General features: G+C 37.2%; 2 protein-coding genes across 2 annotated transcripts; both read left to right on the top strand.

The window, feature by feature from the left end:
• The first annotated feature begins 322 nt into the window (after positions 1 to 322).
• Positions 323 to 14,126, top strand: LOC136224517 (PHD finger protein ALFIN-LIKE 5-like). Its single transcript, XM_066012878.1, has 5 exons — positions 323 to 515; positions 1,140 to 1,172; positions 5,326 to 5,554; positions 12,900 to 13,038; positions 13,605 to 14,126. Exons 1-5 carry the CDS (start codon positions 416 to 418, stop codon positions 13,875 to 13,877), a joined length of 774 nt encoding a protein of 257 aa, XP_065868950.1. The 5' UTR covers positions 323 to 415; the 3' UTR covers positions 13,878 to 14,126.
• Positions 14,127 to 14,991: 865 nt separating this feature from the next.
• On the top strand, positions 14,992 to 16,529 carry LOC136222749 (ankyrin repeat-containing protein BDA1). Its single transcript, XM_066010483.1, has 2 exons — positions 14,992 to 15,576; positions 15,651 to 16,529. The coding sequence occupies exons 1-2, from the start codon at positions 14,992 to 14,994 to the stop codon at positions 16,527 to 16,529; spliced, it is 1,464 nt and encodes a 487-aa protein (XP_065866555.1).
• Positions 16,530 to 23,297: the final 6,768 nt, after the last annotated feature.

Here is a 23,297-nt window from a genome sequence, read left to right as displayed (position 1 = left end):
TTCTTTTTCAGATCTCTCTCAGAAAAGAATTTTTAACGAGGTTAACCTAAAAAACATTTTAAATAATTAAAAAAATTTAAAATTCTTACTATTATTATCAACATTTTTAGTAGAAAAGTTTGTTTTTATTTTCTTACAAACAACATAAAAAAAAATCCTTTGTAAATACATAATATTCATTTTCTTACATAAATCACAACATTTATTTTTTACTTTTTCCTATAAATATTAAACTTTCATTTAATGGATTTTGGGTTGTTTTCCTTTATTAAAAAAAGGAAAGAAAAAACGCCGAAATTGGTAAATTGAATTTCGATTGACTTGTAAGTTTTCATTAGAGAAAAAGAAAACCTCTTTGAAATTTCAATAGAGCTAGAGCAAGAGCAAGAGAAAGTGAGTGAGAGTGGAGAAAACAATGGAGGGAGGAAGAGTACAGTACAATCCCCGCTCCGTCGAAGAGGTTTTCAGGGATTTTAAAGGCCGACGTGCTGGTTTGATTAAAGCACTCACTACTGGTAAACCATATTTTAACTCACTTCTTCGAATTTCCTGCTTTTCGTACCTCCTCGGTTCGTTTTACAGTTTTTCTCTGTATGTGGGTTTTTTTTTGTGTTCTTAGGTTGCTTATTTTGTTTTCTTTGTTCTCGCGTTAATTGATTTGAGGAGAATGATGAATTTGACTTCGGTTTATTTCTTTGAAGAATCTGGTTTTGTTCTATATATATTTCCGGGAAACCTCTCGTAATTGCGGTTTGTTTTATATTTGTCTTCGTTGTGTTCGAGTTGCTTGAATGGAAGGTTATTTTACAAGGTGTTCGCTGTTTGTTGGTGTAGAAATCCAGTTAGTAGGATAATAAATTGAAAAAAGAGGTGAATTTTGCGGGAAATTATAAACTGATTTAAGTTAGTGTCGTCGAGCTATATTGAGGAAGATTGTAGATCGGAGACATATAGATTTCATTTGTTTTTTCCTTTCAAGTGCTGCTCTTTTTCTCTTTCACATTCTTTTTTTTCTTTTTAATTTGAATATTTTCTTAACGGTAACAATGATGAAACGAATTTGGAATTGTAAATTTTAGCATTCATTGGTGCCAAAGCCATTGACCTTCTCATGTTTGAGTCTGTTTTTGTTGCTGCAGATGTTGAAGATTTTTTCCAGCAGTGTGACCCAGGTCAGTTGGGATTTTTTGCTTGAAGTAGTTTATATCTTAACTTTCATATAATATGGTGTGATACTTGCCTTGGGATTTATTTATTTTGATCTGTATTGTCAACTTGTTGAGGGTCACTTGGTGGCCTTTACAGCCGGTCCCAAGCCCGGACAAAGGAGGAGGGTTGCGGTAGGTTTGTGGCGGCCAGCGTAAAACTTAGCCACATCTTATGACATGAACCATAATATAAATACCGTTGGGGCGTTCCCTACTCAGCGACGCGCTGCACTTCCTAGACCCGGGTGTAGTGATAAATGTGCAAGGGTTGCTAGGTCGTCGCCCCGAAGCGACGCGCCACCCCAGGACCCGGGGGTGGTGTCAAATATGCAAGGGTTGCGGGTAAATAAGCTAGTCCACGGTAATGGTAGGGGTAGGGGTAAGGGTAGTAAGTTACGCTTTGGGACATGGAACATAGGTTCTTTGACAGGAAGATTAGCTGAAATTGTAGATGTTATGAAGAGGAGGAGAATAAATATATTATGCCTACAAGAAACCAAGTGGGTTGGAGCCAAGGCTAGAGAGATAGCTCCTTGGGGTTATAAGCTTTGGTACTCAGGAAAGGATAAGGGTAGAAATGGAGTAGGTATTCTTATTGATAGGGAGTATATTGATGAGGTAGTAGCGGTGTCTAGGAAGAGCGATAGAATTATGAGTGTTAAGCTAGTGATAGGGGATGAGGTTGTGAATGTCATTAGTGCATATGCGCCACAAATAGGATTAGATGTGTCTATAAGACAAGCTTTTTGGGATGACTTAGAGAAGTGATGCAACAGGTTCCTAGGGATGAAAAAATGGTACTAGGGGGTGATCTCAATGGACACGTGGGTTCTAGGCGAGATGGGTTTGAGAGTGTTCATGGAGGGTATGGTTTTGGAGATAAGAATGAAGCAGGAAATGATATTTTGGAATTCGCATCAGCCTATGACGTGAGTATCATGAACACATGGTTTATGAAGAGAACATCCCACTTAGTGACTTATCGGAGTGGCGGTAATGCGAGCCAAATTGACTTCTTCTTAGTAAGGAGTGCTTGGAGAAAGAGTTATATTGATTGTAAGGTGATCCCTGGTGAGAGTACGACAACCCAACATAGAGTAGTGGTGCTAGATTTTCGAAGTAGGAAATGTATAAGAAAACAAACACCTCAAGTAGAGACTAAGATTAAGTGGTGGAAATTGCAAGGGGAGAATCAACAAAAATTTGTGGATGAGATGACCAAAAAAGATATTTGGACTTGCAATATGGATTCAGATATAGATTCGATATGGAATAAGATGGAGCATAGTATAAGGGAAGTAGCGAAGGAAGTTCTAGGGGAATCTAAAGGTAGCATGCCACCGGGTAAGGACACATCTTGGTGGACAGAAGAAGTACGACAAGCAGTAAAGAGTAAGAGAGAATCCTATAAACTATTGGGGAAATGTAGGAGTGACGAGAACTACGAAAAATACAAAGAGGCTAAAAGGGAAGTAAAGAAGGTCATACGAGATGCTAGAGCAAAGGTGAATCGGGATCTGTATACAAGATTGGATACGAAAGAAGGGGAAAGAGAGATATATAGAATTGCTCGGATGAGAGATAGGAAGACGCGAGATCTCGGAAAAGTTAAATGTGTGAAGGATGTGGACCAGAAAGTCCTAGTTGGAGATAAGGATATCAAGGAACGATGGAGGTCCTATTTTGATGACTTATTTAATGGAGATCGCCAACAAGATGTTGGAGATATAAGTATCCATCACGATATGATAAATCATGAATGCCTGCGGAGAATTCAAAAGGGTGAAGTCAAAATGGCATTAAGTAAGATGAAGTTGAAGAAAGCAGTAGGACCTGATGGCATCCCTATTGAGATTTGGAGATGTTTGGGAGAAAGAGGAATCGAATGGTTGACGACGTTCTTCAACAAAATTTGGAGAAACAATAAGATGCCATCAGAATGGAGGAAAAGTACCTTAATCCCTTTGTATAAGAACAAAGGCGATGTCCAAGATTGTGCCAACTATCGGGGAATCAAATTAATGAGTCACACTATGAAACTTTGGGAGCGAGTGATTGAACAAAGGCTAAGGAGGACGGTGAAGATCTCGGAAAACCAGTTTGGCTTTATGCCGGGAAGATCAACTATGGAAGCCATCCATCTAATGAGACAATTAATGGAGCACTATCGAAATAAGAAGAAAGACTTGCATATGGTTTTCATTGACTTGGAGAAAGCATATGATAAGGTACCAAGGGAAGTACTTTGGTGGGCCTTGATAAGGAAAGGCATTTCGCGGAAATATATTGACATCATAAAGGACATGTATGAGGGAGTATGCACGAGTGTACGTACTAGTGTTGGGAAAACTGAAGAGTTTCCTATTACGATTGGAGTGCATCAAGGTTCCGCACTAAGCCCATTTCTTTTTGCCATCGTTATGGATGAACTAACAAGATCACTTCAAGATGGTATACCATGGTGCATGCTGTTTGCAGATGATATTGTGTTGGTTGATGAGACGAAAGAAGGAGTGGAGATGAAGTTGGAACTATGGAGGCAAACTCTAGAATCTAGAGGCTTTAAGTTGAGTCGAAGTAAGACAGAATATTTGGAGTGTAAGTTTAGCGGCCGTAGGAGTAGGGAGGCAGGGACAATCACCCTAGATGGGAGAGTTGTTCAGGCCTCGGATTGCTTCCGGTATTTAGGATCTATTATCCAAACGGATGGAGAAGTAGATGGAGATGTTGCCCATAGGATTAAAGCTGGTTGGTCGAAGTGGAAGAGTGCTACGGGTTTCCTTTGTGATCCCGGCATGCCTAATAGATTGAAGGGAAAATTCTACCGGACGGCAATTAGACCAACATTGTTATATGGTACGGAGTGTTGGGCAGTGAAACACTGCCACATCCATAAGATGTCGGTGGCGGAGATGCGTATGTTGAGATGGATGTGTGGTCACACGAGAAAGGACCGGGTGCGTAATGAAATAATTAGGACAAAAGTAGGGGTTACATCTATTGAGAATAAAATGAGAGAAAACCGACTAAGGTGGTTTGGCCATGTGAGACGCAGAGCGCTTGATGCGCCGGTTAGGAGAACCGAAGAGTGGCAAAGGGATGTAGTGGTGAGGGGTAGGGGAAGACCTAAGCAAACTTGGAGGAGGGTGATCGAGAGTGATATGAGTTTATTGGGAATTGAGGAAAATATGGTAGTGGATAGGACGGAGTGGAGGGAGCGAATCTGTGTCGCTGACACGACTTGATTTTCACGGTTTTATATGATGGTTCATGTTAGCCGACCCCGAATCATTTCGGGACTAAGGCTTTGTTGTTGTTGTTGTTGTTGTATTGTCAACTTGTTCTGTTAATTTGTCAAAAAGGATTACTAACTACATTAGAGGATTGATATATTTTTTCCGAGGCTTAAACTCATACATCACAATCTAGTCAGTTTGGACAAGAGAACATGTAATTAAAAAAATGGGTCTATGTTGGATAGCTTCCATTCTGAATTGCAATAGAACTTTTTAGTCTTTTTGGTAAAGTTAGTTGGAATTGACACTGGGTGTAGAATGAAGAGTATCAGATGATAGATATTTTGTTGGAGAAGAAAGAAAATATACTGGAATTCTTGCAACAAATTGTTGCTGCATAAGGGTGGAAGTTAGTTGTTTGACTTGTTTCAGATTTTGGTAAGAAAGCGAATGACCAAAGTAGTTGCTTTGACTTCTTGATTACAGCAGAAAGCGACAATAAACATGCTACATAACTTTGTGTAGTTGCTTTGACTTCTTGATTACAGCAGAAAGCCACAATAAACATGCTACATAACTTTGTGTAGTTGCTTTGACTTCTTGATTACAGCAGAAAGTGACAGCAAACATGCTACATAACTTCGTTTTAGGAACTTGCAACTTTTAGATTTCATTTGATCCAGCTCTTTTGCATTCAGATAATACATCTGAATAAACATCTTTGATAATAAATTAATTAGATTTACATTGCTTTTACATCCAAGTTTGTTTTCCATAATTATAACCACTACAAGTATGTGATTGGTTTTTACAGTATGAATATATCTGCTTTTAAAAAAATGTAACCTTTAATAGTTGTTATTGTGGTCTTCTATATTCAGAGAAGGAGAATCTATGCTTGTATGGCTTTCCCAGTGAGCAATGGGAAGTTAATTTACCTGCTGAAGAAGTGCCTCCAGAGCTTCCGGAGCCTGCGCTTGGTATTAACTTTGCAAGAGATGGCATGCAAGAAAAGGACTGGATATCCTTAGTTGCTGTTCATAGTGATGCTTGGCTGCTTTCTGTGGCCTTCTATTTTGGTTCCAGATTTGGATTTGATAAAACTGACAGGTATATTGACTCTCAGTTAATTAGTTATGCTCTGATTACAATAATCAATTATACACTGTTTGGGCTCAATAGTTAATCAGGGAACGTCTTGCTGCAGCTAACTTTTGATTTTTCTGTATGCTGGTTAGCTTTTCAACTTGTAAAATTATTTACATAAAACTTGTTATCTGATTGAATGTTGTTTGGCTAATAATATATCCGCTATTTCTGATTAGTCAATCACTTTATAGTTTATTCTTCATGCTGCCTTCATCATTTGGGGATAAAACTTGCTAGTCTGAGTTGTGCTCCTCAGAGCCGTTAAAGGCACGCCCATAGTTGTTAAAGGCGTGCCTTATGTGATAGAGAATTACTATCAGCAAATGGCCTAAGAGATTACATGTTTATTCTAGAAGGAAGAGGACGGTTGGGAGTGGTGATGTGGCATAAGTTAGTTTCAAACCTAGGGAATAGGGCTGGGTTGTTATAAGGGTGTGCGTGAGGTATGAAAGTTTATGCAAGTCTTATTATTATATTTTGTCTCTTAGTGAGAGAGGGAGGATTTCCTTGGGAGGTGCTGCCATGCATCTTGTTTTCTATCTTGTTCTTATTTCTATCTTTCAATCAATACAAGCAACTCGAGTTTGCTTTTTTTATTTTCATTCTCACTTATATATTCTGTTTCTTAATTCTATATTTGTTTGAGGATTTCCATCATTGGTCCGACCCGTCGGATTCGTTGAAAAAGAAGAGTTGATCCAGTCATGGAAACACGAACCCAAGTCCGATTGGATTCTCGTGAGGAATAGATTCAAGATTTGCAGAACGATGTACATGATTTACATAATGATACGAAGGACATCAAATATGCAATAATCTAAGGTTACCAAAATGGTAATTATGAACTCCATTTAGCTGCTAAGAAGACCAGGTTACTAGAATTCAATGGGTACGATCCCCGTGGATGGATTTCTAAGGTGAAGACCTATTTCAAAATTCATGAAACTCCATTGGAAATGCAACTCCGATTAGCCAAACTGAGCATGTGTGGTGTGGCTCAACCACACTGGTTTGCTTTGGCTCGAGAGGTTCACGATTCTTTGACACTGTCAAGTTCCTTCAACGATTAGTAGACTGGATTTCCATAATCCTTATGAACAACTCTCCACCATAGAGAGGCTTCATTTAGGACCATACAGATGATTTCGAGTATCTTATTTCATTGGTACCACGATGACCAAACGACAGGCTTTGGGTTATTTTGAGCAGATTGCAAGACGAAATCAAGCGCCGAGTATGTCCTCACCGGCCGGAATTGTGTCTACCAGTCATTTATGTTGCTAAAGACGTGGAGGCATTTTTGTATCCCTTTGAGTTCTTCTCATTTAAATTGCTCCAATTTGAAAACATGTTATAACCCAAAACCCGATTCTAAACCTACTACTCAATGCCCTCAATGCACCATTTCATTTGGAATTGTTTCTCCCCGTTCACAATGCTTTCAACATACTGATTCTCTTGCCCTAAATCACCCCTCTCCTTCTCTTCCTCGCAATCGCGGTATTCGTTATCTATCCCATACAAAGTGGGAAGAACGCTAGAAGAATGGACGTTACTCTAGATGTGGTTAAGCTTTTGGACCTGTTCATAAGTGCCCAGAAGGCAAGACGCGAGTACTCTGGTTGGCGGATGACGAAGCTCTTTTAGATGAAGGTGAAATTCTTTGGATTGAGGAGGAAGAAACAGAACCCACCCCCGTAGACAATGGTGGGTGCAAAATTTTGGAATTCTCAAGCATGGTTATTTTTTGTGACTCTCAATCTCGAACTCTGAAATTAAATGGGGAACGGAAGGGGATTCCAATCAAAATTCTTGTTGATAGTGGCGCCACTCATAGGAGGAGGGTTGCGGTAGGTTTGTGGCGGCTAGCGTAAAATTTAGCCACATCTTAGGACATGAACCAGAATATGAATATCGTGGGGGCGTTCCCTACTCAGTGGCGCGTTGCACTTCCTAGACCCGGGTGTAGCGAAAAACGTGCAAGGGTTGCTAGGTCGTTGCCCCGAAGCGGCGCGCCACCCCAGGACCCGGGGGTGGTGTCAAATATGCAAGGGCTGCGAGTAAATAAGCTAGTCTAGGGTAACGGTAATGGTAGGGGTAGGGGTAGTAGGTTACAGTTTGGGACATGGAACATAGGCTCTTTGACAAGAAGATTAGTTGAAATTGTAGATGTTATGAAGAGGAGGAGAATAAATATAATGTGCCTACAAGAAACTAAGTGGGTTGGAGCTAAGGCTAGAGAGATAGCTCCTTGGGGTTATAAGCTTTGGTACTTAGGAAAGGATAAGGGTAGAAATGGATTAAGTATTCTTATTGATCGGGAGTATATTGATGATGTAGTAGCGGTGTCTAGAAAGAGCGATAGAATTATGAGTGTTAAGCTCGTGATAGGGGATGAGGTTGTGAATGTCATAATAAGTGCATATGCGCCACAAATAGGATTAGTTAGATGTCTTTATAAGACAAGCTTTTTTGGGAGGACTTGGAAGAAGTGGTGCAACAGGTTCCTAGGGATGAAAAGATGGTACTGGGTGGTGATCTCAATGGACACGTGGGTTCTAGGCGAGATGGGTTTGAGAGTGTTCATGGAGGGCATGGTTTTGGAGATAAAAATGAAGCAGGAAATGATATTTTGGAATTCGCATCAGCCTATGACTTGAGTATCATGAACACATGGTTTATGAAAAGAACATCCCACTTAGTGACTTATCGGAGTGGCGGTAATGCGAGCCAAATCGACTTCTTCCTAGTAAGGAGTGCTTGGAGGAAGAGTTATATTGGCTGTAAGGTGATCCCTAGTGAGAGTACGACAACCCAACATAGAGTAGTAGTGCTTGATTTTCGAGGTAGGAGATGTATAAGAAAACAAACACCACAAGTGGAGACTATGATTAAGTGGTGGAAACTGCAAGGGGAGAATCAACAAAAATTTGTGGATGGGATGGCCAAAAAAGATATTTGGACTTATAATATGGATCTAGATATAGATTTGATATGGACTAAGATGGAGCATAGTATAAGGGAAGTAGCGAAGGAAGTTCTAGGGGAATCTAAAGGTAGCATGCCACCGGTTAAGGACACATCTTGGTGGACAGAAGAAGTACGATAAGCAGTAAAGAGTAAGTGAGAATCCTATAAAATATTGGGGAAATGCAGGAGTGATGAGAACTACGAGAGGCTAGAGCAAAGTGAATCGGGATCTATATACAAGGTTGGATACGAAGGAAGGGGAAAGAGACATATATAGAATTGCTCGGATGAGAGATAGGAAGACGCGAGATCTCGGAAAAGTTAAATATGTGAAGGATGTGGACCAAAAAGTCCTAGTTGGAGATAAGGATATCAAGGAACGATGGAGGTCCTATTTTGATGACTTATTTAATGGAGATCGCGGACAAGATGTTGGAGATATAAGTATCCCTCACGATATGATAAATCGTGGCTGCATGCGGAGAATTCAAAAGGGTGAAGTCAAAATGGCATTAAATAAAATGAGACGGAAGAAAACAGTAGGACCTGATGGCATCCCTATTGAGATTTGGAGATGTTTGGGAGAGAGAGGAATCGAATGGTTGACGACATTCTTCAACAAAATTTGGAGACACAATAAGATGCCATCAGAATGGAGGAAAAGTATCCTAATCCCTTTGTATAAGAACAAAGGTGATGTCCAAGATTGTGCCAACTATCGAGGAATCAAATTAATGAGTCACACTGTGAAACTTTGGGAGCGAGTGATCGAACAAAGGGTAAGGAGGACAGTGAAGATCTCGAAAACCAGTTTGGCTTTATGCCGGGAAGATCAACTATGGAAGCCATCCATCTAATGAGACAATTAATGGGGCACTATCGAAATAAGAAGAAAGATTTGCATATGGTTTTCATTGACTTGGAGAAGGCATATGATAAGGTACCAAGAGAAGTACTTTGGTGGGCCTTAATAAGGAAAGACATTTCGCGGAAATATATTGACATCATAAAGGACATGTATGAGGGAGCATGCACGAGTGTACGCACCAGTGTTGGGAAGACTGAAGAGTTCCCTATTACGATTGGAGTGCATCAAGGTTCTGCACTAAGCCCATTTTTTTTTTTGCCATCGTTATGAATGAAATAACGAGTTCACTTCAAGATGGTATACCATGGTGCATGTTGTTTGCAGATGATATTGTGTTGTTTGAGGAGACGAAAGAAGGTATGGAGAGAAAGTTGGAACTATGGAGACAAACTTTAGAATCTAGAGGCTTTAAGCTGAGCCGAAGTAAGACAAAATATTTGGAGTGTAAGTTTAGCAACGATAGGAGTAGGGAGGCAGGGACAATCACCCTAGATGGGAGAGTTGTTCAGGCCTCGGAGTGCTTCCGGTATTTAGGATCTATTATCCAAACAGATGGAGAAGTAGATGGGGATGTTGCTCATAGGATTAAATCTGGTTGGGCAAAGTGGAAGAGTGCTATGAGTTTCCTTTGTGACCCCGGCATGCCTAATAGGTTGAAGAGAAAATTCTACCGCACGGCAATCAGACTAGCATTGTTATATGGTACGGAGTGTTGGGCAGTGAAATACTGTCACATTCATAAGATGTCGGTGGCGGAGATGCATATGTTGAGATGGATGTGTGGTCATACAAGAAAGGATAGGGTGGGTAATGAAATAATTAGGACAAAAGTAGGGGTTACATCTATTGAGAATAAAATGAGGGAAAACCGACTAAGGTGGTTTGACCATGTAAGACGAAGAGCGCTTGATGCGCCGGTTAGGAGGACTGAAGAGTGGCAAAGGGATGTAGTGGTGAGGGGTAGGGGTAGACCTAAGCAAACTTGGAGGAGGGTGATCGAGAGTGATATGAGTTTATTAGGGGATTGAGGAGAATATGTTAGTGGATAGGACAGAGTGGAGGGAGAGAATTTGTGTCGCTGACACGACTTGATTGCACAATTTTATATGATGGTTCATGTTAGCCAACCCCGAATCATTTCGGGACTAAGGCTTTGTTGTTGTTGTAGTGGCGCCACTCATAATTTCCTATCCAGGAAACTGGCTATAGCTCTTGGTATTCGTGCTACCAAATTCTTAGGGTTGACTATCAAATTGGGAGATGGACACCGAGTTTGGATTTCGGAAAAATGTTTTACACTTCCGATTGGTAGAGGCTTCGGTTTTCGACATGGGCAGTTTGGATATGGTTCTGGACATAGAATGGTCAAAGACTCTAGGAGAGGTTACACACCATTGGGACCTCCATTATATGCGTTTCACATCTTAGGGCAAGGAAATTATTTTGCAAGGCAACACCAAACAGAGTTTGGAGCAAAATTCATGTTTGAAGAAGTGGTTAACTCAATCCAAAGATTCAGTTATGATTTTGCACATGTTGGGAGAGGAGAAACAATGACTTGGATATGTCACTCCGAGGTTATCTCCTATGGAACAGGCTAGCCTTGATGGCTTATTGGGCAAATTTTTATTGTCTTTCAAGAACCTTTAAGTCGTGCTCCCCCTAGACTTCATGATCATGGGATCCGTTTAATTCCTGGACAGGGGCCACTATGCGTTCGTTCCTATCATGACCCTTATCATCATAAGGCAGAGATTACCGGGTTGTATTCGTTCCATTTTTTTCGTTCTTTGTATTTTTTAATTTTCATTTTAATAATATTTTGGTCCTAGTTCTTTTTGGTCTCCTGGGGTGCAAACTGGTTGGGGTATCCAGGATCCTTTTAGTTCTAGCTTTCAATTTTTACTAAAAAAAAGCAGAGTCACGTTCACGTAATAAATAATCTCCACTCAAACAGAAACTGGGACACACAAACAGAGGAAAATGTGACACACAGAAGAACCAGAAGAGAATTTGCAGCCTGGAATTAGTTTTTATTTTTTATTTTTTATTTTTTGTGTGTTCTTTTTGATTGACAATGAATGGTTATTAGTTTAGTAGCATTTGTTAGGTATTTAGGTTAAGACGTTATATTTTCATATGTTAACGTCTCTATGAAGTATGAATTAACTTGTGTTTTTGATATTTAGTATTATGTTTTTACGTTGTCTTGTTTGTGTGTTTTTCTGGTTTATGCTTTAACTAGTAATAGAGGACTAGTGATATTGATATCAAATATTGATATGCTTTAACTAGTAATAGAGTGTGTGTGTATATATTTATTTATTTATTTCTCCGCTTCGTGTTCCTCAGGCGTGCGTTAGTGCGCCTTGCGCCTTTAACAATTATGGGCGATCGCCAAGGCGCACCTATGTTCACCTAGCTATGGTTATAGGAGATGTGCCATGGTGTGGTGTGGTTATAGGAGATATCCCATGGTGCGGTGCGCCTATTTGTCACATGTATTTTTTTAGCGTTTTAAAGAGTTAGATATATGTTTAATCTCCACAGTTGGGATTAGACACATCTAGTGCTCAAAATAAACAACAAAACAAGAAAGAAGATATACTTCGAAGGAACAACACCGAAATGAGATAAAGAGAGATAGAAACTGACTTTGTAGATGAGTATGATGAGGATCAGGTCCTTGAAAAAGAATTTGATGATGTTGGAGATGGGGAGAGTGATGGTGATGAGTGATCATTGATGAATTTGGAGACTTTTGATGATAAGTAGCTATGAGTCAACTTAGGATTTACTATTTAGTTGAACACTTGAACTTTAGAATATGAGATTTATTACATGTTAGAATTCATGATGTGTCTTTATATTGTCACGATTTAGTATTTATTGTATTTTGATTTTGGAATTTATCATTTCTGATACTTTAAAATCTATCATTTATGGTTTTATATATTCGATTCTTTTCGTAAGCCTTGTGTTTGCACAGGCGCTCGCCTGTGCCTTGATAAATGCTATCATTTACTGTTTTATATATTTTTATTCTTTTAATGAGCCTTGTGCCAAGGCTCTTGGACCCCTTTGCACCTTTGATAACTATGGTGCTGCTATAATATCTGCTTGCATATGCCTTGGAATTGCTGAAATGTTAGTATCTGGCAACAGTACATCCTTAACTGTACGAGAACCTTTTGCATACATGCTTAGTAACTGATAGAATTTGGTAGCAGTCAGAAATCTACTCGGGGATAAGCTCACATGGGCAAATGGCTTGATTGGTTTAATATCATCATACACCTGCATGTATGATGTAGTGCAGATATATCTGCTACTGCTTTAGTTAATTATGGAACATATCCTGGAGAAACCCTCTATAACTAAATATGTATAAAACACAGTCTCATCACTTTAATTTTGAAGTATTATTTCAAATATCGATCTACAACATCTTCTTAATTTTTTGTGCAGGAAGCGGCTCTTTAATATGATTAATGATCTTCCAACAATCTTTGAAATTGTGACCGGCACTGCAAAGAAACCAGTGAAAGAGAAGTCATCTGTCTCCAATCACAGTAACAACAACAAATCCAAGCCAAATGCTAAAGTGGTAAAAGAAGGCTCTCTCTGTATTTTAATCTAATAGTTTGCTTCAGTTTCGTATTGTTCTGCCAAAACCCTTTTTCTTTTTCCCCAAAGGCTTCCCGTTTTCAACCCATTTGCATTTGTGAAACAGTAACACTGAACAGTTTCGATCAATACTGGGAAAGAACAAATCAATTTAAACTGCTTTGTTCTAAAAGAGGTTGTTTTAACTAATTAAACCTTCATTAACTTTAGAATGTCATTATCCTTTAGTAAAAAATGGATTAAACTTGCGTGTTTGTTAAATTAGACCAAAGTGCCTGTTTGTTCAGTCAAGCCAGTATATATTTCAAATATCATACACAGGCCAATGTTTGGCATGTTAATGTGTCGTGTGGTGCGTGAAGTCTTCCTGCATTCGTTTTTTTGCTTTAAATTCTATATATGCAATAGTCTTCTTTTTCCAGTGTCCTCAAAATTGGACGCCAGTAGCAAATTTATGTGATGTCTTTAGGTCATTATTTGGCTGAATATACAGAACTGGTTGGCTGCTGTTAATTCTTGCTCTTGTAATTTTTGGTTGACAAGCAGCGGGAATCTCCTGTGAAGATTTCAAAAGTGCCACTGCCGAAGGATGAAGATGAGGGCTTAGATGAGGAGGACGAAGAAGAGGAAGAAGATGAGCATGGAGATGCATTATGTGGTGCCTGTGGTGAGAACTATGCAACTGATGAATTCTGGATTTGCTGCGATAATTGCGAGAAGTGGTTCCATGGCAAGTGCGTAAAGATCACCCCTGCTAGAGCCGAGCATATTAAGCATTACAAGTGCCCATCCTGCAGCAACAAGAGAGCACGCCCTTGAAATGTCGGTTGCAGCCGTGAATCCCTGCCTTTGTAATCTCATTTACTGTGCGCTTCTAGGTCTTGTTGTTTGTTTATTTCTCCGATTTTTAGCCTAATGTATTGATGGGTAGTGCAAGTGTTTAAATTAGTATTTTCATCTGGTAGCTCTCAGTTTCTGTTACATGTGTAGTTGTAGTTTAGATTTCATCCCTTGGTTGATTGGAAACATCTAAATTTCTTCTGGTTTTAATAGGAAATCTCTTCTTTATGGCTGACATTTCCCCTTATTTTGCTTAGAGATAAAGTAAAATCTAGCCAATGATTATTCGAGGAGAGCGGATTTAGCCTCCACGTATAAAAAGTGCAATTTTAAGTCTAACGTTATCAGATCCGTGCAATTTCAAGTCTCGTTAACGATGTGCAATTTCATATTATGGCTCCCTTCAGCGTTCTAGCTACTCAGTGATGTTTGAAATTGTACATCTTTTGCTAATGAAGAAAAAATTCATCTTTCGTTATTGAGGCTTGAAATTGCACCATCCGGTAAACGTTAGACTTCAGATTGTTATGCTTTGCACGTGAAGGCTAAATGCGTTTTCCTCCAATAATCATAGGGCTAAATTTTTAACTTGTACCCTTTTGCTTATCAATTAGTATAATATCTTATTTTTCATATTTTGCAGAGAATGCTGCTGAGTTTTCCATCTTTTACTTGATTTATTATTTTAGCCTATGAATGCCTCAGGATCTATGTTGACGGACACTACTCTTTCGTAGTGTTTTTGCATTTTATATCCTCGGTTTCTATTTCCGTTTGAAAGCTATGTTTTAAAATAACGATTTCCGGTATCCGAGTCCGTTTTCGTGTCGGTACAACATAGCTCTCTGGACTTATTTTACTTGGGCTCAGAATTACTCAGCTGGATAAAATATATTAATTGAAACCTTGCAGGCAAAGAAAAGAAGCTATTAAAGTTTTGATAGGTAAAAGTCAGGATTAGTTGCTGCTTTGATTGCACTATTAGCAAGGAATAGCAGCAGTAATCAATGGATTATTCTTTTGATTAGCTTTAATTTGTGCATATATACAAATCTACAGAAAGGATATTTTCTCACTGATTAAGGAATCAAATATGGAGAAAATATCTAATGAAGATATGGAAACGCTTTATGAAGCAGCAACAAGGGGTTGTGTAGTAACCTTAAACACATTAACCCAGAAAGACAAACTTATTCTTAGCCGAGTTTCACTCACTTCTTTCGTCGAAACACCCTTACACATATCTTCTCTTCTCGGCCACCTTGACTTCAGCATAGCACTTCTTCGTCTTTATCCTAAAATGTCAGCGAAGCTCGACTCTTTCAGACGCTCTCCTCTTCATTTGGCTTCTGCAGAGGGCCATACCGAGGTTGTCAAGGCTTTGCTGAGTATAAATACCGATGTTTGCTTGATTCGCGATCAAGGGGGACGGGTTCCTCTCCACTTAGCTGCCATGAGAGGCAATGTAGAGACTATTCATGAACTGGTAAGTGCATGTCCTGAGTCTTCTTCAGTGCTGCTAGATGGAGAAACTGTTTTTCACTTATGTGTTAGCTATAACAATTTGGAGGCTTTGGAGTTGCTGGTGAAAATTGTCGATGATGATCGGATTATCAAAGGAGGAAATCGAGATGGTAACACCATTTTGCATATTGCTGTCATGCTGAAACAAGTAGAGGTAATAGTTCTATCATACCTTGTCGTAAAGGTTGCAGATTTCGTTACTTAATTTTAGATTTTTTTTTGTTAAAGACTATTAGATTCTTGGTCTCAATTCCTAGAATAAGAGCAGGAGTAGACAACTTGAACAGTATGGAATTCACAGCCTTGGATATCTTGGAGAGGAGCCACAAAGACTTCAAAAATCTCGAGATCAAAGAAACTCTGATCAGAGCCGGAGTTGGAGGCGGAGGCAGAGGAAGTGAAAGGCGAAACGACAAGACGAAAATGGTTGAAACACTAGTACCTCCTGCTGCCATTTCGAAAAGGCCGGTGTCAAGAAGAAAAGAATTGTTTGACAAATACAAGAGATATGTACAACTCCAAGAAAACTGGATGGAGGAAACTCGAGGAACGTTGATGACAGTAGCTGCATTAATAGCTACAATAACTTTCCAGGCATCAATGAGTCCGCCCGGAGGCGTCTGGCAACAAGATGATAGAACTTCTTCTCATTGCAATTCCACAAATGTATGTTTAGCTGGAACAGCAGTTTTCGGGCATGCACTTCCAAAGGATCATGCTCTTTTCATGACATACAACAGTATATCTTTTGTTGCATCTCTTGTTGTTATCTTCCTGATAATCAGTGGATTTCCGCTCGGTAACAAGTTCGTAACGTGGTTTCTAACGGTGGCGATGAGTACTACGGTCGTGTTCATGGCACTTACCTATTTAGTGTCCATGGATATGGTAACTCCTGATAATATTCTTAACCAACTCAAATGGATTAAGAGGTTTGCATTGTTGATTTGGTTAGGTAGTGTTGTTGTGGTTAGTGTAGTTCATATATTTAGGCTATGCCTTTGGATATCAAATAAGGCTAGGAAAGTTTGCACTGATGGGAAGAAATGGTGGACTAAGCTCCAATGCCAAAGAGGTTCTGGACAGAATACTTTGGCTGCTGTTTGATTTTTGGGTTCAATCATATCTGTGTGTTTTCATATTGTTTTGGATGATCTCTATATATTTGAAATTTTGCATATGAGTTTAAGTTAATCAATAGTTGAATTTAGTGACTAGTTATGTTTCTTTATATATAATTGTGACAATCTGGTCCAGTGGATCCACGTTAGAGTGGAAGGTCTGTGTAAAGACCGGTTGTAAAAGGATTTTAAAGAATAACAATAGTGTTGGGAATGAACAAATCACATCTAACTAAACTATGATGAATTGACTAACTTTATAAACTTTCTAAGTGAATTATGTTGGGTAATATCAATTCAAAAGCAGTGGCGAATCCAGGATTTGAGGGAGCGGGGGGGCAAAATTCTACGTGAAAAATTTTAGACAAAAAATGTAAAATTGTTCAATTTTTTATGTCAAAAAATGCAAAATTGTTCAATTTTTGGTGACGAAAAATGAAAAATCGTTCAATTGTCATGCATTATTTTCATGATTTTTTTTGATAAAAACGTAAATTATAATGTTTCCGACTCGTAATCATCCATTTCCGGGATTCTCGGGTTGTTACGCATCAAATATCCCTAACGTTTTGAGTCAGGTGCAATTTTACCCCTAACATCTAAAATGGTGCAATTTTACCCCTAATGTTTGTAGCCAAAAGCAATTTTATCCCTAACGTTGATAAATTGGATCAATTTCAGACACTATTATAAAATACAGTCATTTTTTTCTTTATTTTGCACCAATTGCATATCAATTTTGTAATTTTACACCAATTTTACCTCTAACGTTGATAAATTGGATCAATTTCAGACACTATTATTCATGACTGAAAAGACAGTTTGATGAATTATTTCTCAAATTGACCCACTTTATCAACGTTAGGGGTAAAATTGCTCTTGGCTTCCAACATTAGGGATAAAATTGTACAATTTTAGACGTTAGAGATAAAATTGCTCCTGACCCAAAACATTAGGGGTATTTTTGTACTTTAACCCTTATTTTTGGATTTAACTTTTTTTTTAATGAGATGAAGGGAGGGGGAGGGGAATGCCCCTTTGACCCCCTACATCCGTCCTGTTCAAAAGGAAAAACGAGCAAAATAATTGCTTTAATAATATGAATTACAATAAAATAATTAGAGTTATAGAATATTTGCAACATTGTATTTGAAATAAATATAAATGGAGGAAAACGATGAGACCTATACTGGAAAATTTCTTAAAATAGAATTTGCCTGTTATAGAGCAATCGTCTTCCGAAATATAACGATGAACTTGATCGAACTCTACTGTGTGTATAGAGAATTATCACCAAAACAAAGACATGATAGAAGATAAAGAGGAGAAAAAAAAATTATGTAGACAATTTTTGAGAGCTTAATTTTATATTTCTTCTACATAAAGAAGAAGATGAAGCCTATAATATAGGCATAATGAAAAAGTAGGAAAAATCTCATTTTCCATTTACTAATGCTTGCTTAATAATAAGGGACACTTATTTAATTAAGGAACACTTAATTAATTATCAAGAACAACCTTCAAATGTCAAATAACAATTACATAGCTTGAAAGGCCAAGTAAAAGAAAATTCACTTTCATTTTTCTAACAATCTCCCATAAAATGAAATTGGAGGCGAAATGAATTTGATGTGGTGATAACTCTCTACAATCGATATTTGCATACGATAGGTAGACAACAATTCTTAAAAATTCCCTTGTGAGAGTACATTTACTTTACTGCCTAAATAGTAGAAGTGATGTCCTTGACTGTTCTGCCGTTTGTGTAATCGAGATACCTCACACAAATACCAACATATACGATTTTGGTTTTCATGATTATGTTCATCGTGAACATCTCTTGATTTTGCAAGAGTTTAAGATAACTATGCCCTATTAGTCTCATTTGAAGTAACCTCCTTTACTTTCATATAAGTGATCACTTTTGTTCAGACTTCTGACGCACAAATAATCATTAAGCATGAGTTAACCTTTTCCGTTTTATATCATTGTTTACATCATAAGAATATACTAGAGTTGACACCCACATTGACTTTACAAGGTTTATGCAATTAAACTGTCCCTTTAAATCTAGATCTTGGGATCTCCAGTCAATAAGGTTGTGTTTTCCTTCACATAAAACCTTAAATTCTAATTGGCTTCAGTCTCATTCATTTCGATGCCTTTTCAAGTCGATCTCGATTTAACCCTTTGACTAGTGAATCTGTGGTATTATCCTTTGACCTTACAAATCAATAGAGATGACACCCGTTGACATCAATTATCTAATGATGTTTTACCGATTATGCATGTGTCGATTTTTACAGTTATACATAACGTTTTATCCTCTGTTAATCACTGCTTGGTTATCACAATGTATACAAATTTTGGGCACATGCTTTAGCCATACATGAATATCCTCCAAGAAGTTTTGTAGCCACTTGGCTTCTTCGGTTTTATCCAAGGCTATAAACTTAGACTTCATAATGGATCTGGTTATGATAATTTGTCTTGAGCATTTCCAGGATACTGCTCCTCCTGCTAGAGTAAACACGTATGCATTTGTGCCTTTGAATTTTTTTTATATATCAGATATCCAACTTGCATCAGAGAATCCTTTTAACACAATATGTTATCTCGTATAGTGCAATTCGTAATCACGAGTGTACTGTGAGTATCTAAGTATTCTTACGATGGCTCTCTAATGGTTCTCCCTTTCATTACATTTGTCTATGCTTAAAGTGTAGGTCTTGTACAACTCGTAAGATACATTAATCTGCCTATTATTCTTGCGTATTCTAATTAGTCAACTCTTTCAGCTTTATTTTTGGATAAATATTGGCTAATGTCGATTGGAGTTCTAACATTACCGGAATCATCCTTGCTGAACTTTCCAAGTATCATGTCCATGTAGTCTGGTTGAGTCAAGATGAGACAATTAGGTGACCATTTGATTTGCATGCCCAAAATCACATATGTGAGTCTTATCACATTAGACCGTGAGTTTTACATGTTCTTGGTACTCTTTACCATCTTGTCATTACTTCCAATAATGAGTATGCGATCAACATACCAACATATAATGACATATCCTTCGTTCATAGTTTTGACATAAATACATTTGTCACACTCATTTATTTGACAATCGTTAGCCATCATGGCATCATCAAACTTTTTATGCCATTGTTTTGGCACTTATTTTGATCCATATAAATACTTTACCAATTTACAGATTTTTCTTTCCTGGCCAGGAGCTATACAACCTTCAAGTTGTTCCATGTAGATCTTTTCATCCAATTCTTCGTTTAAACAAAGTTGGCTTAATATCCATTTGATGTACTTCAAGATTTCTCGAAGTGGCAATTAATCAAGACATTCCTTTTGCCTATAACCTTTTATAACTAATCTAGCCTTATACTTATCAATTATTCCATCCACTTTCATTTTATGTTTGAAAATCCATTTAGATCTTAGTGGTTTCGTTCCAGGAGAAAGGTCAACTAATTCCGACGTACGATTATGCAAAATGGAGTCAATTTCACTCCTCGTAACTTCTTTTCATAAAGGGCTTTCCATTGAGCTTACGACTTCTTTATAGGTCTGAGGTTCAACCTACATTATATATGTTAGAAAATCTGGTCCAACAGATTTTTCTACCCTTGCTCTTTTACTAATTCTAGGCTCCACCTCTTCATCTTCCTCAACTGCAACCTCAACTTCTTGCTGAAGGCCTTGAATGTTTTTATCAACGGTTTTGGATTCCATTTGAGTCTACATCTACCATCGTTTTCCTTATATGAAAATAATTTTTCAAAGAATGAAGCATTCTTAGATTCCATGATGGTGTTATTATGAATCTGGAGATTTTTGGATTCATAAACAAGAAATCGATACGCATTACTGTGAAAATGCAATCAACTGTATCTGGACTTATTTTCATTTTCTTTAATAATGGAGCCATTACCATAGCAAGACAACCCACACTTTCAAATAATTATAGGAAAACTTTCTTCCTTTCCATAACTCATGTTTTATCTGATTTCTTGCGAGACACTTTATTTAAAAGGTGCTTAGCTGATAAAACAACCCCCCCACACATAGTTTGTGGCAATCTTGAGTTGTTCATCATTTCTTTCAAGGTACGATTCTTACAGTCTGCTACTCCATTCGATTGAGGAGATATGGTGGTGTTAGCTCGTGAATAATTCCATATTGGGAGCAAAACTTGCCAAATGGTTCAACATATTCACTATCATGATCACTTCTAACCACTTTAAGCTTTTTATTAAGTTGGTTTTCAACTTCTTACTTATAGAGAACAAATTTATCTATAACATCGTCTTTGATTTTAAGCAAATATACATAACAATATTTTATACTGACGTCAATGAAAGAAATAAATTATTTATTACCCCCCTAGTTTGAATAAACTTTAAGTCACAAATATCATTATGTATAATATCAAACGATTCTGTATTTCTTGCCACTATTTGGAATGAAGACCTCACTAATTTTATTTTACAACAGATTTCATATTTATGTTTATAATCAATTTGGAATGAAATGATATGTTCTAAATTAATTAATCTATACAAAATGTCAAATTAATATGTCCAAGTCTATTGTGGCATAAATTAAATGGTTCAATGATCTAAGCAGAAGAAACATTGTTCTTATTAATATTAATTGCATTTCACTTATAAGAAATTTCATTAAATTTTCACAACCCATTGGATACATCACTAGTACCCATATACATTCCACCCTTAGACAAAATAAACTTTTCAGTTTCAAAAACTAGGGGTGGACAAAAAAACTGTTCAAACTGGTGATCGAACCTGAAATTAGTAATTCAAACTGAAAAAATTGGCGAACCAAACTGACGGTTTTGGTTTAGGATTGAACAAATATGATTGTTTTGGTTTTGGTTTTGGTTCAAACTGTTAAAAAATCGATGGTTGTGTAAAATTACTTAACAGTAAAACTATTTTTCTTTTTTTTAAAATAAAACTAATTTTTTTATTATACAGAAGTTAGAAGGAAAAAGAAACCATAGATCTAAACCCAAAACTCCAACATCAACCATTCTTCTTTCTCCTCTTCAACTTGCAAAACTCATCTGAGCAGCAACCATTCTTTCTCTTTGTCTTCAACTCACAAAACACACAGTTAATCCTCACAAACATCCATTTTCTCACTCCGTCTTCACTTCCACTTCGATTTCACAACCAAGTATTCTCCCATCTTTCCATGTATTTTCCCTCCGCTCACTTCCTTAGGGTTCTCATCTCATCATAAATTATTTGCTTATATTTACATGTTTTTATTCAGATTTTAGATTTCTGATCATGTTCTTTTAGGTTGAGGTTAAGGAGCAACATGAGGTATGAAAGGAATATTTGGTTTCTATTATTCCTTATTTTGTTTTTTAATGTAAGTTTTACTCTGGTTAATTGCCAATTTCATGTTTTTGTTTCTAGGCTATGAGAATTTGGGTGATTCTGTAATGAGAACCAAACATGTCGATTCAACAAGTGTCTATGACTATGAATTGTTATTTCCAGGTAACTTTTGGTTAAAGTTCAAAAAGATCGGAGTGGTAAGATGATTTCTGATGGTCAAAACTGCATTAATAGTTTGTGGTATAATGGATTAGATTAAAAAGTGTTATCAAAGAGAGAATTTGTTGGATTTTGATACATTAGAAAGTTAAAACTAGTAAATTATATCTGATTGCTCATCTTTTTGGCACATTTATGGATTTGGCTGGGATGGGATAATATGACAGTAACATTACATGTTTTAGTTGCATAGTCTTGTTATTTTACTAAATTGAATATCTAAGTAACCAGAATGTTATTGATTCCGAGCGATTTTTGCATGCTTAGAGTGGATAGGTTGTGAGAGTGATGTTAAACAACAAATTTTTAGTAAATGTCTGATAGAGAATGGCATAAAGGAATTAAGAACAACGAAGGACCAAACATATAAAAGGGGCACATGGTTAGTTCAAAAGCTAAAACACCTATTTATAACTATTAACCCAATACGCATATACCGATCCTCTGATGCAGCAGATTCTAGCTAGCATTAACCCGATGCTATTGGTTTCTGTTGGTCTTTGCACTGTTAAGTCCAGTTCATGTATTGCAAACTTGGGCATGTTAAGTTGATGCAGAGATAGAAGATGGTTGTGGTGATGCCTGTGAATTTTTTTAATGTAAAGTTTAATTAGTTGAGAGTGCATTTGTAGCATTAACACTTAGTTTATCTTATTCTCATTTGATTTCAATTTTTAACTTTTGATTGGGATTAGTTGTGGGTTTCCTCTATCTTTATATTCAGGTTTTCTTTTAATAATGTTGTTCAGATATTTACTTCTAAAACATGATCAAATTGAGTTAATTTTTTAGTTTCATCATTTGCATTTTAAACACGATTGAATTAAGTTAATTTTTTAGTTTCATCAATTGATATTTAGTGGAGAAGCATCATTTTTTAATGTCAACTTTTAATTAGATTGTATTAAATTGATCTAATTATGTGTATTTTAAAAATGAAATTATATGATCTAATTGAGAAATTATTGATAAGGTTTGATAAATATTATGGTTAACCGTTGGTTTTGGTTAAGCATTGAGAAAATGGGTAAATGGTTAAAAACCGTTAACCGAAAAATCAAACTGATGTTAATGGACCGATTTGGGTTTTAATGTATTAAAAACCGATAGGTTCGGTTCGATTAATCAAATATCCTAATGGACCGGTTAACCGA

The sequence above is a fragment of the Euphorbia lathyris genome, chromosome 3 (assembly GCF_963576675.1).
Source record: "Euphorbia lathyris chromosome 3, ddEupLath1.1, whole genome shotgun sequence".
In the NCBI taxonomy this organism is placed as follows: domain Eukaryota; kingdom Viridiplantae; phylum Streptophyta; class Magnoliopsida; order Malpighiales; family Euphorbiaceae; genus Euphorbia; species Euphorbia lathyris.
This window is presented reverse-complemented; position numbering and strand designations above follow the sequence as displayed.

Coding starts and splice junctions, on each gene's coding strand:
- LOC136222749 (XM_066010483.1), top strand. CDS start 14,992: ATGGAGAAAATATCTAATGAAGATATGGAAACGCTTTATGAAGCAGCA. Junction 15,577..15,650: donor TCATGCTGAAACAAGTAGAG/GTAATAGTTCTA, acceptor TTTTTGTTAAAG/ACTATTAGATTCTTGGTCTC.
- LOC136224517 (XM_066012878.1), top strand. CDS start 416: ATGGAGGGAGGAAGAGTACAGTACAATCCCCGCTCCGTCGAAGAGGTT. Junction 1,173..5,325: donor TTTCCAGCAGTGTGACCCAG/GTCAGTTGGGAT, acceptor TTCTATATTCAG/AGAAGGAGAATCTATGCTTG. Junction 5,555..12,899: donor GGATTTGATAAAACTGACAG/GTATATTGACTC, acceptor TTTTTTGTGCAG/GAAGCGGCTCTTTAATATGA.